Source organism: Neofelis nebulosa, chromosome 7, assembly GCF_028018385.1.
Source record: "Neofelis nebulosa isolate mNeoNeb1 chromosome 7, mNeoNeb1.pri, whole genome shotgun sequence".
Taxonomy (NCBI): domain Eukaryota; kingdom Metazoa; phylum Chordata; class Mammalia; order Carnivora; family Felidae; genus Neofelis; species Neofelis nebulosa.
The window spans coordinates 42866378-42885468 of NC_080788.1; the positions used below are offsets into that span (position 1 = coordinate 42866378).

The 19091-nt window shown below is 44.7% G+C and overlaps 1 protein-coding gene across 8 annotated transcripts in view; it reads right to left on the reverse strand.

Annotated features, from left to right (window-relative positions):
* The window catches only part of TLN2 (talin 2), a 441711-nt gene that overhangs the window by 85393 nt on the left and 337227 nt on the right, over positions 1-19091 (reverse strand). For all 8 annotated transcript variants that reach the window (XM_058737523.1, XM_058737527.1, XM_058737519.1 and 5 more), the window contains 6 exons: positions 18638-18760; positions 17009-17152; positions 14761-14922; positions 8590-8730; positions 7950-8131; positions 6496-6628 (listed from right to left, as the gene is read on the reverse strand). In XM_058737523.1, coding sequence (XP_058593506.1) covers positions 6496-6628; positions 7950-8131; positions 8590-8730; positions 14761-14922; positions 17009-17152; positions 18638-18760 — 885 coding nt within the window. The remainder of the gene's footprint in view (positions 1-6495; positions 6629-7949; positions 8132-8589; positions 8731-14760; positions 14923-17008; positions 17153-18637; positions 18761-19091) is intronic.

Below are 19091 nucleotides of genomic sequence, written 5' to 3' on the forward strand. Positions count from 1 at the left end.
AATAAACATGAAATAAGTATGGAGCACACATAGTTCAAAGGGAGGGATTTTCTTCCTAGGGAGGAAGTGAAGACAGAGGACAAGCTTTGGGATGGGTGGTTAAAGGCAGGGCGAGGGTGGGGGTTCCAAGGTGCTGGTCATCTCTGATACTTGATCTCGGTGCTAAGGGCTATACTCAGTTGGTGATAATTCATTAAGCCACACACTTATGATGTGCACACTTTTCTGTATGCATATCCCCTCTTTAAGTAACAGGTTGACAGTAATTCTAACATTCTGCACAGGGTAAGAATATTTCTTCTTTCTTTTCTTGGCATTGAGGGAGGAGGGTAAAGCTGAAGTACAATCGACAGCTCTAGTAAAAAAATGAGCAAGACCAACTCTGGGCCCACTACTTAGAGACAGCAGGCAAAGTTCATTGTTGATGAATTTGGTGGCAGTGAGGGACACATCAGTAAACAGACCATCCATATTTTATTAAGCACCTCCTGAGTGTTGGCAGTTTTGACACAGAGAGAAGGAAGTATAAATCAAGAGTCTTTGAGCAGGTTAACAGGAAAAGAAAATCACAGAAGCCAAGTAGGAAAATACTATTCTCAACTTTGGAAAAATTGGCAAAAGCAGGCCAAATGGCTCTATGAACACCAGAAAAGGGAAGGAAAAATAAGATAAAAACCGAGAGGGAGGGAAATCATAAGAGATTCTTAAATACAGAGACAAAAAGGGTTGCTGTAGAGGAGGCAGGTGGGGTGTGGGTTAAATGGGTGATGGGCATTAAGAAGGACACTTGTTGGGATGAGCACTGGGTGCCCTAGGTAAGACGTCAATCACTGGGTTCTGATTTTTTTTTTAATATGAAATTTACTGCCAAGTTGGTTTCCATACAACACCCAGTGCTCATCCCAACAGGTGCCCTCCTCAATGCTTATCACCCACTTTCCCCACCCGCCCACCCCCATCAACCCTCAGTTTATTCTCAGTTTTTAAGAGTCTCTTATGGTTTGGCTCCCTCCCTCTCTAACTTTTTTTTTCCTTCCCCTCCCCCATGATCTTCTGTTAAGTTTCTCAGGATCCACATAAGAATGAAAACATACAGTATCTGTCTTTCTCTGTACAACTTATTTCACTTAGCCTAACACTCTCCAGTTCCATCCACGTTGCTACAAAAGGCCATATTTCATCCTTTCTCATTGCCATTCCATTGTGTATATAAACCACAATTTCTTTATCCATTCATCAGTTGATGGACATTTAGGCCCTTTCCATAATTTGGCAATTGTTGAAAGCGCTACTATAAACATTGGGGTACAAGTGCCCCTGTGAATCAGCACTCCTGTATCCCTTGGGTAAATTCCTAGCAGTGCTATTGCTGGGTCATAGGGTAGATCTATTTTTAATTCTTTGAGAAACCTCCACACTGTTTTCCAGAGCAGCTGCACCAGTTTGCATTCCCACCAACAGTGCAAGAGGGTTCCCGTTTCTCCACACCCTCGCCAGCATCTATAGTCTCCTGATTTGTTCATCTTGGCCACTCTGACTGGAGTGAGGTGGTATCTCAGTGGGGTTTTGATTTGTATTTCCCTGATGAGAAGTGACGTCGAGCATCTTTTCATGTGCCTGTTGGCCATCTGGATGTCTTCTTTAGAGAAGTGTCTATTTATGTTTTCTGCCCATTTCTTCACTGGATTATTTGTTTTTCAGGTGTGGAGTTTGGTGAGTTCTTTATAGATTTTGGATAATAGCCCTTTGTCTGACATGTCATTTGCAAATATCTTTTCCCTATCCATTGGTTTCCCTTTAGTTTTGGTGATTGTTTCTTTGCAGTGCAGAAGCTTTTTATCTTCATGAGGTCCCAATAGTTCATTTCTGCTTTTAATTCCCTTGCCTTTGGAGATGTGTCAAGTAAGAAATTGCTGCGGTTGAGGTCAGAGAGGTTTTTTCCTGCTTTTTCCTCTAGGGTTTGGATGGTTTCCTGTCTCACATCCAGGTCCTTCATCCATTTTGAGTTTATTTTTGTGAACGGTATAAAAAAGTGGTCTAGTTTCAACCTTCTGCATGTTGCTGTCCAGTTCTCCCAGCACCATTTGTTAAAGAGACTGTCTTCTTTCCATTGGATATCCTTTCCTGCTTTGTCAAAGATTAGTTGGCCATACTTTCGTGGGTCCAATTCTGGAGTCTCTATTCTATTCCATTGGTCTGTGTGTGTGTTTTTGTGCCTATACCATGCTGTCTTGATGATTACAGCTTTGTAGTAGAGGCTAAAGTCTGGGATTGTGATGTCTCCTGCTTTGGTCTTCTTCTTCAATATTACTTTGGTTATTCGGGGCCTTTTGTGGTTCCATACAAATTTTAGGATTGCTTGTTCTAGCTTCGAGAAGAATGCTGGTGCCATTTTGATTGGGATTGCATTGAATGCGTAGATAGCTTTGGGTAGTATTGACATTTTAACAATATTTATTCTTCCAATCCATGAGCACGGAATGTTTTTCCATTTCTTTGTATCTTCTTCAATTTCCTTCATAAGCTTTCTATAGTTTTCAGCATACAGATCTTTTACATCTTTGGTTAGGTTTATTCCTAGGTGTTTTATGATTCTTGGTCCAATTGTGAATGGGATCAGTTTCTTTGTCTTTCTGTTGCTTCATTATTAGTGTATAAGAATGCAACTGATTTCTGTACATTGATTTTGTATCTTGAAACTTTGTTGAATTCATGTATCAGGTCTAGCAGACTTTTGGTGGAGTCTATCGGATTTTCTTTTTTTTTTTTTTTTAAATTTTTTTTTAATGTTTTTTATTTATTTTTGGGACAGAGAGAGACAGAGCATGAACGGGGGAGGGGCAGAGAGAGAGGGAGACACAGAATCGGAAACAGGCTCCAGGCTCCGAGCCATCAGCCCAGAGCCTGACGCGGGGCTCGAACTCATGGACCGCGAGATCGTGACCTGGCTGAAGTCGGACGCTTAACCGACTGCGCCACCCAGGCGCCCCGTCTATCGGATTTTCTATGTATAATATCATGTCATCTGCAAAAAGTGAAAGCTTGACTTCATCTTTGCCAATTTTGATGCTTTGATTTCCTTTTGTTGTCTGATTGCTGATGACAGCACTTCCAACACTATGTTAAACAACAGCGGTGAGAGTGGACATCCCTGTCGTGTTCCTGATCTCAGGGGGAAAGCTCTCAGTTTTTACCTGTTGAGGATGATGTTAGCTGTGGGCTTTTCATAAATGGCTTTTATGATGTTTAATTATGTTCCTTCTATCCCCACTTTTTTGAGGGTTTTTATTAAGAAAGGATGCTGAATTTTGTCAAATGCTTTTTCTGCATTGACAGGATCATATGGCTCTTATCTTTTCTTTTATTAATGTGATGTATCACACTGATTGATTTGCGAATGTTGAACCAGCCCTGCAGCCCAGGAATGAATCCCACTTGACCATGGTGAATAATTCTTTTTATATGCTGTCGAATTTGATTTGCTAGTATCTTGTTGAGAATTTTTGCATCCATATTCATCAGGGATATTGGCCTATCGTTCTCTTTTTTTGCCAGGTCTCTGTCTGGCTTAGGAATCAAAGTAATGTTGGCTTCATAGAATGAGTCTGGAAGTTTTCCTTCCCTTTCTATTTTTTGGAACACCTTGAGAAGGATAGGTATTATCTCTGCTTTCAACGTCTGGTAGAACTCCCCTGGGAAGCCATCTGGTCCTGGACTCTTATTTGCTGGGGATTTTTGATAACTGATTCAATTTCTTTGCTGGTTATGAATCTGTTCAAGTTTTCTATTTCTTCCTGTTTGAGTTTGGGAGTGTGTGGGTGTTTAGGAATTTGTCCATTTCTTCCAGGTTGTCCAGTTTGTTGGCATATAATTTTTAATAGTATTCCCTGGTAATTGCTTGTATTTCTGAGGGATTGGTTCTAATAATTCCATTTTCATTCATGATTTTATCTATTTGGGTCATCTCCCTTTTCTTTTTGAGAAGCCTGGCTAGACGTTTATCAATTTTGTTTATTTTTTCAAAAAACCAACTTTTGGTTTGATATGCTCTACTGCTTTTTTAGATTCTATAGTGTTTATTTCTGCTCTGATCTTTATTATTTCTCTTCTTCTGCTGGGTTTGGGGTGTCTTTGCCATTCTGCTTCTATTTCCTTTAGGTGTGCTGTTAGATTTTGTATTTGGGATTTTTCTTGTTTCTTGAGATAGGCCTGGATTGCAATGTATTTTCCTCTCAGGACTGCCTTTGCTGCATCCCAAGAGTTTGGACTGTTGTATTTTCATTTTCATTTGTTTCCATATATTTTTAAATTTCTTCTCTAATTGCCTGGTTGACCCATTCATTCTCTAGTAGGGTGTTCTTTAACCTGCATGCTTTTGAAGATTTTCTAGACTTTTTCCTGTGGTTTATTTCAAGCTTCATAGCATTGTGGTCTGAAAGTATGCATGGTATGATCTCAATTTTTGTATACTTATGAAGGGCTGTTTTGTGACCCAGTATGTGATCTATCTTGGAGAATGTTCCATGTGCACTTGAGAAGAAAGCATCTTCTGTTGCTTTGGGATGCAGAGCTTTAAATATATCTGTCAAGTCCATCTGAACCAATGTATCATTCAGGGCCCTTGTTTCTTTATTGATCCTGTCTAGATGATCTATCCATTGTTCTAAGTAGGGTATTAAAGTCCCCTGCAATGACCACATTCTTATCAATAAGCTTGTTTATGTTTGTGATTGTTTTATATATTTGGGGGCTCCTGTATTTGGCACATAGACATTTATAATTATTAGCTCTTCCTGATGGAGAGACCCTATAATTATTATATAATGCCCTTCTTCATCTCTTGTAACAGCCTTTAATTTAAAGTCTAGTTTGTCTGATAGAAGTATGGCTACTCCAGCTTTCTTTTGACTTTCAGTAGCATGATAGATAGTTCTCCATTCCCTCACTTTCAATCTGAAGGTGTCCTCTGGTCTAAAATGAGTCTCTTGTAGACAGTAAATAGATGGGTCTTGTTTTTTTAATCCATTCTGATACCCTATGTCTTTTGGTTGGAGAATTTAGTCCATTTACATTCAGTGTTATTATAGAAAGATATGCGTTTAGAGTCACTGTAATGTCTGTAGGTTTCATGCTCATAGTGATGTCTCTGGTCCTTTGTGGTCCTTGCAACATTTCACTCACAGAATTCCCCCTTAGGATCTTTTGTAGAGCTGGTTTAGTGTGATGAATTCCTTCAGTTTTTGTTTGTTTGGGAAAGCCTTCATCTCTCCTTCTATTCTGAATGACAGACATGCTGGATAAAGGATTCTTGCCTGCATATTTTTTTTTTGTTCATCACATTGAAGATTTCCTGCCATTTCTTTCTGGCCTTCCAAGTTACAGGAGGCAGGTCTGCTACTATTCTTACATGTCTACCTTTGTAAATTAGAACCTGTTTATCCCTAGCTGCATTCAGAATTTTCTCTTAATCCTTGTATTTTGCCAGTTTCACGATGATGTGTAGTGCAGAAGATCGATTCAAGTTATGTCTGAAGGGAGTTCTCCGTGCCTCTTGGATTTCAATGCCTTTTTCCTTCCCCAAATCAGGGAAGTTCTCAGCTATGATTTGTTCAAGTACACCTTCATCCCCTTTCTCTCTGTCTTCTTCTTCTGGAATTCCTATGATACAGATATTGTTCCATTTGATTGCATCACTTAGTTCTCTAATTCTCCCCTCATACTCCTCTTTTTCTCAGCTTCCTCTTTTTCCATCATTTTATCTTCTAATTCACCTATTCTCTCCTCTGCCTCTTCAATCCGTGCTATGGCCACCTTCATTTTATTTTGCCCCTCATTTGTAGCATTTTTGAGCTCCTCATGACTATTTCTTAGTCCCTTGATCTCTGTGGCAGTAGATTTTCTGCTGTCCTCTATGCTTTTTTCAAGCCCAGCGATCAATCACCGGGTTCTATTCCTGAAGCCAAGACTACACTGTATGTTAACTAACTTGAATTTAAACTTAAAAAAAAAATTGCAGGCATAAAGGAAATAGTAGAAACGAGTACAAAAGCTATACACACACAAAAAAGGCAGAAGGATCCCAACAATGGGATAATGGTTAACTGAGGGCAGAATCCTTGATCTCTAAAAGGACCACATGTGTAGAGTTTAACGCTAAATATGCCTGGTAGTTAAGAAGTACATTGATAACACAGGACAGGGAAACATCCAAATTTACCTACTTTGGCCTGCTCTACTGATGCGTTAAACCGAATATGGACACCTCACCTTACTGATACAGTCTTATCCGACATTAATCATTTTCCTACAAGTTTCAGCCCTATTTGTAATTTCCACTCCAGCAGTACATGTGTTCCTTCACCAAACCATCCAAAAACTTCCTAGGTTTGTTCCAGGGGAAGGTGCTTCAGTGATGAAATGCCAGCATCAAAAATGCATTTGGTCCCACTCCCCATCCCCAGAGGCCTTGGATCCAGCCACAGAGCCCTGGCCTACCTCCACAGAGATGTCATCCCTTGTGGCCAAGCTCTGGCTGACAGCTGCCAGTGAGGCCTGCTCAATGTCGCGGATGCACCGGTTGATGCCATCGATGGAGTAGTCACACTCTCTCTGTCCAGGGGCCTTGTCCCTGGAAGAGACAGGGCAAGTCCAATAGTTCCTTGGGGTTCAAGTCCCACAACTTGCAGCAACACTGCTGGGGCAGGAGCCCTGTCTACCTTCTACCACATTTGATTGCTTTATTTAAGGAGTGAATCCTCAGGGCACCTGGGTGGCTCAGTCGGTTAAGCATTGACTTAGGCTCAGGTCATGATCTCTTGGTATGTGAGTTCAAGCCCCACGTCGGGCTCTGTGCTGACAGCTAGGAGCCTGGAGCCTGCTTCAGAGTCTCTGTCTTCCTCTCTCTACCCCTCCCCTACTCAAGCTCTGTCTCTCTCAAAAATAAACATTAAAAAATTAAAAAAAAAAAAGGAGTGAATCCTTGACTCTTGCTTGGAAAGGCCTCTCTGCATAGCCCATGCATTTCTTAATTTAACACTTGTGCTAACTCTGTTTCTAGTGAGAAGGATAGGATGCTGTTCCTCATTTCAGGCTGGTGACAGACAACTGCTAATCAAACAATTTTGACTTCACTGGCTTACGTGAATATTTATAAATTAATACTATAAATAATATTATAAATAAAAACCTTTGTATTATAAAAAGGTCAGTGTGATTTCCACTGTAAACATACTATACTCTCTATGTTGTATACTATTTACAAAGTCCTGTGGTAGGAGTTCAAATATTTAGTGGATTGTACTTTGTGAGGCATTAAGAGAACCATGGTGCTGAATTTCAAAAGCAATCGAAAAACAAAGTATAACCAAAGGAAAAGGATGCATTCCATGCTATGGGGTATGTGGCCAACTTAGAGATGTTATATTGACTCTGGGGATTTTTCAGGTTCATTCTATTGCCAAGGAGTTCAGAGATGTCCAGAGTTACTGTGGGACCTGGAATATTCTTTTTGCCTCTTTAGCCAAATAAGATAACCTCAAATCCTGCTAAATACATAGTGGTGTTCTCTGCCTAAGCTCCTAGGTATAGACAATGTAGTACAATGGCTAGCCCTGGGACTAGAACCATCAGGCCTGGGGGTGACTGTGAAAATACTCCTTAAGTCCTTTCTGCCTGAATTCTCTCATCAGTAAAATGTGGACAATGGCAGTGTTTACCTTTCAAGGTTATGATGATGAAATACGGTAATACAGGTAAAATGTTCAGATCTGACATAATAAGTGTTTAAGTTAGCTATTGTGCCCAGTGCTACCGCTGGTCCCAAAGAGATACACGAAAAGATGATGATAATGATCAGGTACATTGCTACGAAACCCAAGTCCCATTGGATTTATCTACTTTCTGCCCTGTTCAGATGCAGGCCCCTAGCAATTTCTAGAGTAGAAACTAACCTGATAGATGTGATGAGACTCTTGATAGAGTCAGACACGGTGTGGGAATGTCCGGCTAGCACAGACCAGGTAGGCGGGTCTTTCGGGTTGATGGCCAGTGAGCGTGCAGTGCGAATGAGGTATGATGAGCTCTCCAGCATGGTCTTGGCTGAGACCAGGATCGGTTCCTGTGCCTGGGAGCCCTGAGAGCAAACAGCAGAAGGGTCAGAGGGCAGGGTGCACAGATTAAGTGAACAAGTTGGGTCCTGGAAGGTCCCTTCTTTCCCAAGTCACTACCTGGGTTCTTCAGAAAGTGACACAGAGGTTAGGAAACCGTGAAGACTGGTTCACGCAGAGCCTGAATGGTGGGGACCTGGGTCCATGTTTGCCCTTAAATATCACTTTTGAGTGTGGCACATCCCAAGAAAGAATCAGCCCTAAACTTAGGCACAGAGATTTTTCTCAATACATAAAATTAAGGCATTACCACTTAAGATGTGCATACCTTGAGTTTCATGAACTCTGGGCACGTATCATCATTGACAACAACAACAATGTTCTACAAGACAGGGCTTTTGGAGCTCTTAACTGTTCATGCTCATTCAGTGCCACATAAACTAGCCACAGACTGAAATATTACCTTTGCTGCTAAGATCCCTACCTCGGAGCTGATCTGGGCAGGAATGCTGACAAACTCGGGGTTGGATGCGAAAGCTGTCAGGTTCTCCACAGCTTCGATCAAGGGTGCAGTGGCAATGCGACACTTATTGCGGTTGTCTTCAGAGAAATCCCCATCCAGGGCCTGATGCGAGAAAACACAGAGACATTAGCCCATTGAAATGCACAAACCGCTTGTGGCCACGGTAATCATCTCCTATTGGAAGAACGTGGATTAATGGGAATACTGAAAATGTTAGGGGAATTCCTAAATAAGTAATTGGAGAGATCACGCCATCAAGCAGAGGGACTCAATTAGCAATTATAAGAAGTAAAGTTTAGTATGTAGCTCAGAAGGCACCTGACCTCAAGGTCCATCAATTTCCCACTCATATGACCTTCAAGCTGAACCATTTTCTTCCCCACTTTTCAGACTATAACCCTTGGGCTCTTTCCCTCCATTTTCACTCTAAGTCTATTCCCTCCCAAGTTATAAAAACACTTTACATTGTATAGCACTTTCAACTTTTTCTAACTTTTACCTGAATACCCATGAGAGAATGATGGAGGTAGGGGTTCTGTATCCGCCATTTTGAAATGAGCAAAATGGAATCCAATGAGAAGGAATGGACCAGAACTACCTCCAACAACATCGGCAAATCTCACTAACATATATTTACAGAGGCCAGTGGCAAAAATGTACTTACTGTATGATTCCATTTGTGCAAGCACAAAAGAGGTTAAACTAATGTAAGGTGTTAGCAATCAAGTGACCCTTCACAGCAGGTGAGACTAAGGAGCACAAAGAGGGCTTCTGTAGGCTGGCCACGTTCTATGTCTTGATCTGGCTATAGCTCCCTACGTGCATTCAACTTAAGTTCACTGAACTCTGTACCTATGATATGTGTTTTCTTTCTATCCATCTTATGCTTCAAGAGCTTTTTAAAAAAAATAGTAGCAGGTAACACAGTGGCAGTGACTCATCAGTCACACTGCTGATTAATGGCCCAGATGAGAAGAATCCAGGAATGTAGTTTGTGATCCGTGACAGGCTGCCTGATAAAGGGTTAACACTTGGATTTGAGGTTCTCCAAACCCAGACCCTACCTCCTGAAGAACAAGACTGTTAGAAAGCCTGTGATCCAGTGAGAGTATCCCTTCTTCTAGGCAAAGGGTTACTTTTGAAAAGGCAGTTATACTTGTAGAAGAATGTAAATTTCTCCATTAGATGGCCAATTAAACTTTTAATTCAACTGTGATGAGCAATATATAAAAGCCAATTTGGACAATTAGTGAACAAAAAAACAGAGGCACCAGCATTATGAAACAAACCAGATCTGAGATGAGAGCGTTTCTATTTTTCAGGAAGGCAAGAGTAGACAGGCACGTACGCGATAAAGGCTATTTCTGAATAACAGCTACATTCCAATCAAGCCCTGGCTGCTGGGGACAATAATTACGCATCCACCATGCTAACATTTTCAGAGGAATTCCCGTGAGCCCTGCTAATTTACCATCATTACTAATACCATGCATGCCTTGCCTCTGCTCATCCATAGGCAATGACCCCTAGTCTAACCTCACCAATTCTGCCAATCTTCCAGACCCAAGAGCAACCCTATGTGCTTGCTCACATCTCTGACTCACATATATGGCCTCTGTTCTAACTGCCACTCGTGTGCTCAGTCCATGTGGAGTTAGCACCGGTGACCTGCATGGTGTCTTGTTACTCTCGTCTTGTTATACTATCAACACCATCGACTCCTTGAGTCAGGCCCCGCCAGCCTTCAGAGCAATCTGAGGATATGCTAGGAGGCAGGGCGGGTATTATACAGCAGGAGCCGGGCAGGAGTGGCCCCAGCACAGGCAAGCAGCCTAACAGGCAGACGGCAGAAGTGGTCTTCGGTGTCAAAGGAACTCAAATCCCAGCCACACCAGTGGCCAATGCCACCGCCTTCAGCTGGGATGATGTGGCTTCTAGCTCAATGGAAGATGCCAAGCCTCCCCTCAGTGATGCTCATGCCTCCTGTTCTTACCTCCCCACACTTTTCCCCACCCCTTTTCCACCTCCCACAATCGTCTCAGCCTATTAGGAAGGCAGACATCCGATCAAGCCAGCAACCTTTCTTTACTTGAACTTGTTATTCAAAATGCAAAGATGATTAGCCGAGCTAAATCCCAAGAAGCAGTTTTCTAATTGTGCAGTTTCATAAACTGTACCAAGAGGTGAAGAAAGGACATATATTTTTTGAGCCTGGGCACTAAAATCACACATCACGCAGCCCACTGCTATTCATGGGACAGGACCTTGAATAATGTGGAATGGTGGGCCAAGCTACGTCAACCACTTTTTTTTTCATTTTCAAAAAGGAAAAGCTAGGGGCATCTCAGTAGCTCAGTTGGTTAAGCCTCTGACTTCGGCTCGGGTCATGATCTCGTGGTTCATGAGTTGGAGCCCCACACCGGGCTCGCAGCTGTCAGCGCTGAGCAGGCTTCTTCAGATGCTCTGTCCTCCTCGCTCTCCTTCTGCCCCTCCCCCCACTCGGACTCTCTCATAATAAATAAAACATTAAAAAAAAAAAAAAAGGAAAAGCTATTTCCACTGGAGGTAGCACTTAGCGTCAGAAAGGACGGTTTACACAGATATTATGTCATTTCTGAATGCCTCTTCCACTCTGGGGATGGCTGAGCCACGCAAGTAACCTGAATATGCACATCTGCTCACTGGTGAAATTTTAAGCAGACGTGACAGTTTTCGTGTAGACATTCCATGTCACAGAATGTCTAGTACCCCAATCGCAACAATGAAGGGGGTGAAGTCACCGAGTCAAATGCCTAGGCCCCATCAGGACAAGGACACTCTTGACCCCTGGGCCAGCTCCTCTGAATGTTCCCTTAGCAAAATCTCACAGGAGTCTGGGAGACCTCATTTCTGCACATGTACCAGAATCAAACATTCACGGGCTTTAGGGGGTTGGGAGGGACCTTAAGACCTTAAAGATTTGGGACCTTAATCACAAATCCCTAATGTTCCAGATGATAAAACCAACACCCAGAGACTGGCATGCTATCCAGGCTCAGGCCTCAAATGACAGCCTGTGACACCTGCCTCCCTTTTCTCCTGACCTTGGACAAAGGCAATAAGGAGGAAGAGAAACCCACGAAGTTTTTCCCTTTTTCTTCCGAAAACAAAACGAAACGAAACACAACGAAACTTACTTTACCAATCCAAACATAAAGATGAGCAACAAGATCAACATCGATTAATGTACCTTTGGTACACCCTGGAAATGCTTCATCGCAAAACCCGGGCTTCAACTCCGCTGTCAGACTCAAGGCCACGCTTTCACTTCTCAGAAGAGTAAAAGCTGTCGTACAACTTCTACCTGGCACCGAAACCTGAGCGACTGCATATTTAAAACAGCATTCCATTCCACATCTGTGATTTAAGACTAGGTAATGAGCTGAATGAAGAAAGACAAGCAGCGGACCTCTGTGGGGTGACCAGTGGAAAGACAGCGACCGTGGGGAGGGGGTCTGTGTGCTTCTAACGTGTCTGGCATTTAGAGCAACTTGCCAGGGAGGAGGGTGCGGATAATTTATTCTTGCTGAGCCAAGCTTTGGGATTTTAAAGAATGCCCTTGGTAGGGGTTTAAGATTCCCGGAGGCACACATTCTTAGGGTGCTGACAACCCACCACAAAGGTCTGTTCCCTGGTCTTCAGTGTCTCTCTGGCTGGGTCCCCCTCCTTTCTTTGTGCCTATAGAGGTGCGGCAACTGGGATTTAGGGTGGGCCACATTGTCATGGTGAGAAGAAAAAGAGAAGCACTAGGAGGCCTAAAACAGAGCAAAATGCAGCTACCGGGGCAGCTGTTTTAAACTTTTAGGGAATTAAATATTCATTTTTTTTGCCATCTGATAGGATTCTTAACCCTTCCTTAAAATAGGAAATCCACATTCAGTATATAGTGTGGTGAGCTGCAGTGAAATGACCATGACCATTTTCCTCTGAGTAAATTAAAAACAAGGCTCATTGTCCCTGGCCAATCCTGCCCCGTCCCCTCAGGGGGAATTGCAAAACCAAGCACATTTCAGCCAGGTGAGGGGCATTAGGTTCATTTCTGTTCCTTGTGCACCGCTACTGGATCCCAGGGAGCTCACAGAGGCGAGGCCTTCGTCTTCCCCACCTAATGATCCCGCCGTACCCTCCTCTGATGTTCCTGCACAGGCCTATCTTTCAGGCCATCACAAGAGCTCATTTGCCGCCGGGAATTGCAAAGAGGGTTGGACACTGTGAGGGGAATCTGAAAAGAACAGGAGATCTTAGCAGAGATGCTTTATACAGAGATAGGTCAGGACTTAATACCAGGAGGAGACAGAAAAGAAAGGTTCCCAGGAATTTCTATCGAACAGTTTCCTTCCTTTTTTCCCTCCCGTGGTCCGTCTAAATATAGTCTGTTTTCTAATGATCAGAAAATGGCCAAGCTTAACTGAAGTCAGTTAATCATACAGCAAGCACTGATGATGTCACTCCCTTCAACTCGATTGCTGTCTTTCATCCTGCCACCCCCAATTTGCACATAAGGAGTGTAAACACACCAAGGTGTTTCTTCCCAGGTTAGGCTGGATTTGAACAGGATGCTGGGGTGAGAGCAGGATCGAGAGCGGAAAGAGCAGGGGCTCCGGGTCTGGGCTGCAATTCCCATCTGCCACTTACTGGCTGGGTCACCTTGGGTAAGTCACTTAACCTGCTAGCTCCTAGTGTCCTGACTGTAAAATGGGGGTGACAAGCACAGGGGATTTGTATGAGTTGATGAGTAATACACACAAAACACTTGAAACAGGCTTTGTACAAAGCAAGCAGCTAAAAATGTAAGCTTTCTTAGTTTCTATGAACTATGATGGTAATTAAGGTAAGCTGCCGCCCAGATCCCAGGGGCACCTGGTCATGGCTTTAATTTGTTTCCAACCTATCTCATTATTGTCTTCAAATACGCAGGCTCTTTGTTTAGACAGCTAAGAAACTGCTGACAGGGCTAAGTGCCCCCTGCTCTCCCCCGCCAGCTTGCTATGTGTTCTCCCCTTTGCTTCTGGCTGGCTCAGCTTGTGGATGGACTTCTCCATGTTATTAAAGCGGCTCTGCGTAGTGCTAGAAAAATGAGGGGTGTGGTACCCTGTCCTCTGGAGAGGACAGGGGAAAGTCCCATTACTCCCGGGCTTGCCCGACAAGAAAGCAGGTGACCCTCCCTCAATGAATGTGACAATCTTTAAGTAAATATTAAGCCTCCAGTGGCTTCCCCAACCTCCTATGGGGGTTGCTCACCTTCCACAACAGCCACCTTTGGAGGTTTGGATCTAGGGGGCGAGGTCCTGGGCTCTTTGCCTGTGGTCTGCTGTTCAGCTGTGGTTCTTTTCCCCACAAGGTCAGCTGCCAGCTGCAGCTTGGTCCCCGCTCAGGGCAGACAGGATTCGTGACTTTATCACCCACCTATAAATACTAGAGGCCAGCCGCTGCAATTCCTTCCTCACAAGGGCCCCTGTCCCTGCTCCTCCCCCAGCCAGTCCATGGCCTTTAACACAAAGATGAACTTGATTGATAGAAACATGGGACGTTCTATTTTAAAAATCAAGTACTCCATTTCAAGCATTTAAACAACTTTAAACAGAATAGAGATCAAAGGATAGATTAAACTGAATTTTTAAAGTGACTTCCCACAATTTCCCATTCCCTTCTCCCCTCCACCTTCTCTCTAGGTCCCAATAGATGTACCAAAAATGGTATACCCTGTACCAGAAATTCCCTGCAGCAAATGAGCTCAAAACCACCCTACATTAGCACACTGTTTGAGTAAACCCAAGGTATTTGCTACCCAAGCATAGTGCCAACAAATGCCTCACAGCCAACCTCTTCCCGATTTCTGCCCCTAAGCTTCCCATGTACAGAATTTGGAGACGCCCTCCCCCATTATCCAAGAAGGTTAGTTGAGACCAAGGCTGTTGGTTTTTCATGATAAGTATCTCCATTAATAAAGGACTCCTCCTTAGTGATTTGAATCAGGAGTGAAGCTTCACTAGACACAAGCTTTAGGGGACAAAGAGCTTAAATCCTGCAAAGATCTTTTCCGTCGGCAACAGGTGACATAGGGGTCACGAAGGTCTCAGCTCCGAAACCTACCTTGATGGTCTTCACCAGGTTGGCAGTGCTGTTGGCGACTTCCTTGGCTGACTGGACAAAGTGCCTCTTGGCCACTGGGTTGGCTGTCTTGGATGAGGCGATACGACAGGCGTTGCACAGGGCCGAGGTGTGCTTGGCGACAATTGTGGCCGCGGACAGAACCTGCAAAGTGTGGAGCTGGGTTGGGGCATCCCATGCTCAGTGCCAAGGAGTCCACCCTGGTCTGGAGCCCTGGATTCCTCTTCAGCTCCCATATCTGTGTAACTCCAACATGTGCGTCTAGCTCCACTGCCCCCAAGTCACTCCAAGAAAGCAGGGGACAAGAATTACTAAGCAAGAGAGAACGAACAAAAGGAAAGGAAGTGATGCTTCCTTACTGGGAGAGGGCTGGACTCCAGAGAGTCTTAAAGGAGATGCAGGCAGCTATGATTCATGACCCTTGGCCAGCCAAGAGGCAAATGGTCCAGGATCCAGGCCAGTGCTGCCCAACACGAGGAGAATGTGAACGACACGTGAAATTTTAAATTTTCTGGTAGCCTCATTAAAATAAGGAAAAGGGTGCCTGGGTGGCTCAGTTGGTTGAGTGCTGACTACGGCTCAGGTCATGATCTCAAAGTTCACGAGTTCGAGTCCCGATTCGGGCTCTGTGCTAATGGCTCAGAGCCTGGAGCCTGCTTCTGATTCTGTGTCTCCCTCTCTCTCTGCCCCTCCCCCACTCACACTCTCTCTCAAAAATAAACATAAAAAAATTAAAATAAGTAGAGAAAACCAAGAGAAATTTATTTCGGTCGCTTATTTAACTTGATAGAGGCACAATATTTCATTTCACCAGGTAATCGATTTAAGAATTTGAGATTTTACAATCTTGCCATACCAAGTTTCAAGCTCCAGTGTGTATTTTTTTTTTTTATTTATTTATTTATTTTTTTTTTTAAATTTTTTTTTTTCAACGTTTTTAATTTATTTTTGGGACAGAGAGAGACAGAGCATGAACGGGGGAGGGGCAGAGAGAGAGGGAGACACAGAATCGGAAACAGGCTCCAGGCTCCGAGCCATCAGCCCAGAGCCTGACGCGGGGCTCGAACTCACGGACCGCGAGATCGTGACCTGGCTGAAGTCGGACGCCCAACCGACTGCGCCACCCAGGCGCCCCTCCAGTGTGTATTTTACACTTACAGCCCACCACAACTTGGACTGGCCACGTTGCGAGTGCTTAATGGCCACAAGCAGCGCGTGGCCACCACACTGGAGCCCAGGTCTAGAGGAGGAAAATAAACATCAAGGTGTAATAGCTCCTTTTTCATGCACAGGTGGACTGTGGGCACCTGATTAAGGGGTCTGGGCCGGGCATCTTCCAGGCTCCACCCCCAACCCCAATGGCTCTTGTGAGTCACCTGATCCACTTGGCTGAATTTGGTAACACATCTTTGACCTTTATTGGACAGGTTGGGAGGTTAGGTGCCCTGATGTGTTCCACGCCAGCTCTCAGGCCTGCTATAGGTCAGAGGACCCCTCTATTGCCTCCTGAATGTAGGTCCTTCTCCAGCCTCAACTAGGCCTGTCTCAGGGTTCACAGTGGCTGTGGGACTCTCAGGCTGGCTCGGGGGGCCCTACAGGCCAGGCCTTGTTTCTTCAGCACACGCAGCTTGAGTAAGTGAACAGGACTCCATGACACTTGAGTAAGGAGTGTTGCACGTATGGTCTAGTTCGAAAATGCCTCTGTGGGTCCTTAGTGTACTTTGGATTTGGATTCTGGCTCAGTACCACCGTCTCTGTGAAGTGAACCTTGACAGCCCCTCCGAGTTCATCCCCTGTTCCCCCGTGCATCCCTGGTGCTGTCATCACACCCCGACCATCCCATCTTCCAAACTTTATCCAGAAGAGTGGGTGCCAGGGCAGAGGGGATCAGGTCCTCGTGTTGACCCCTAGTGCTGAGCACAGAACGAGCACTCCACCTACGTCCTCTGACTGGAATGAAATCATGAGACTCCTGATGACTCTCTCAGTGATTACTTCACTCCTCCTGCCTCCAGTACCTCGTTTCAGAGCACTGACACACTGGCACACTCACCACATTTTGCAATATCCCCCTACCCCCCCACACTCCTGAGTTGTTATTGGCAGTGCTGAGTTTACCTGACTTTGCGAGCTCCGAGAGAACAGTATTCTTTACTCGTTTCTCACAGTCTCCTACCCACCTAGGACAGCTTAAGGACTCACAGACCTCACACCCACGCCCCGTGGTTACCTGTGACGGGCTGCTGCCGGGGTCCACCAGGTTCTGGCATGCCATCTGGATGGCCTGGTTGGCCCTGGCAAACTGGATGGGGTCCACAAGGCCCTGGTGGCCCGCCTGGCTGTTTGGATCAGAGATGCCCACCAGGTATGCAGCCTGGAAATGGAGGAGGAAACCACAGCTCAGACTGTCTGTGCTCCTACATGAGCCTGTAGGGGACGACGGCCTGGCAATGCAAATGTAGCATTCTCAGGGGCTCCTTAGTGCACGGTGGTCAGGGTAATCTCATCAGTGAGGGTTTAAGGATACATGGGCCGATGGTGGCAGGAGTCTTCTGTAGGCTTCTAGGAACGAAACCTCTCTGCGCCTAAGAAAGCCTAAAGAAGCTTTTCTATGGGTCATGAACAAGGATGAAGGCAGCCCTGTGTGCTGCTGGTAGCCATCTTATGAGCCTAAGGGCACCCAGTCTGTGTCGTGTGAAGCTGACTCTTTGACTGGAAGATGGGAGAAGCACAAGAAAGTGGGTGTAGACCAAAGGCATGAAGCTGCTAGGTCACTCAACCCTGGAGCCTGTCCTGCACGGAAGTTTCTGGTCTCACAGCCTAATGCATCCTTAGTGTTTAGGCTCGTATTTCCAATAGTAAGTAAGGAGAATGCGCAGGATGGCTCAGGAGGGCAAAAAAACCCAAAACCAAACAAACAAAAAAAGGCAGTGTTTGCTCTCTAAGAGGACAAGAGGCTCTAAGAGAAGGTCTTCTCTTTAAAACCCTTTGGATGGGTTAGTCAAATCACAGGCAGACAATGAATCTGTGAGCGGGAATTTTAACCTTAAATCATTTCCTGTGAGATTTGAGGGGCAATGTAATTTCATCCCCCAAACTAGGGAATGTTTCTCTTTGGTTCAGTAAAATCTTTCAGGCTCAAGGTAATTGTCAAGTGACAAATCCTTCAAGATAAATGCTGACAATTTTTGAAGCTTCAGTCACATGAGCCCAATAATTATCAGAGATGCACAGGACAGTTGAACAAAAGCAAGGAACATGCCCGATCACATCTTGGCAGGATGGTATCTAATTTTTTTCTCCCTCTGATCCTAAAAAGAGCATGACTAAGATTTTTGCATTTTTAAAGCTTCAGAGAGAATGTGAATTATGTAATACCCATTTGTTTTCTCCTCATAACAACTCATCTGTAAAAATGGTCTTAAACACATACACACACACACACACACACACACACACACACACACACACACACAAATCTGGCCTCTGAACCCTTATGCTGGGTCTGCGGTGTTCAGGGTCTCACTGTCCTTGCCAGGCTGCTCTGTTCCTGGGGGGGTAACTGGCTGATGTTTTGTCTAAATGCCCCAGCCATCACAGGAACCTCCACCTTTACCATGGTTTCTATGATGGTGGTTGGAGAAGGAGCTGTGGCTGGAGCTCCCCCATGCCCCACTCTCCACAGGGATCTGGTATGCCCCTGCAGCTGGAGCTCCCCCATTCCCACCCCACCCCCCACCCCCCCACCCCAGACATCTGATATTCCCGGTACCCACAATCTACCATGGGACACAAGCAAAGGACATAGGCCTTAAGGCTAGAAGGCCTGCATCATAGGGCCTGGGGGCCAGTCCCTTACCTGGGCTGCAGCCTCTGTCAACCCACAGAGGGCCTTGGACGCAATCCCCACACACTCCCCAAAGGCAGGGAGGTCCCCGGTCTTGGCGTTCTGTGAAATCCCTGCCATCGACTCGCCCAGAACCTACAAAACAACCAACCAATGATACTCTCTGAGCTTAACATTCAAGGCCACTTCATTGACAGTATTTGCCATTATTTTTCTTTATTCACATTAAGAGGAGATTTAAGAGAATTCTATCATTTCTGTTCCATACAGAGAAGTGAATAATGAAAGTATGAACTTTTCATCTAAAAGTTACCTACATCTCAAAGAGACATAGTTAGTATACACGAATCAATAAAGTAAAATCTATATAGGGCATGCCACAAGTTAGTGGTCTAAACTGAGAACTGCTGGCTCCCAGAATATAAAAATCAGATACGTAAACTGTAGGTAGTCACACCCAGGAAGC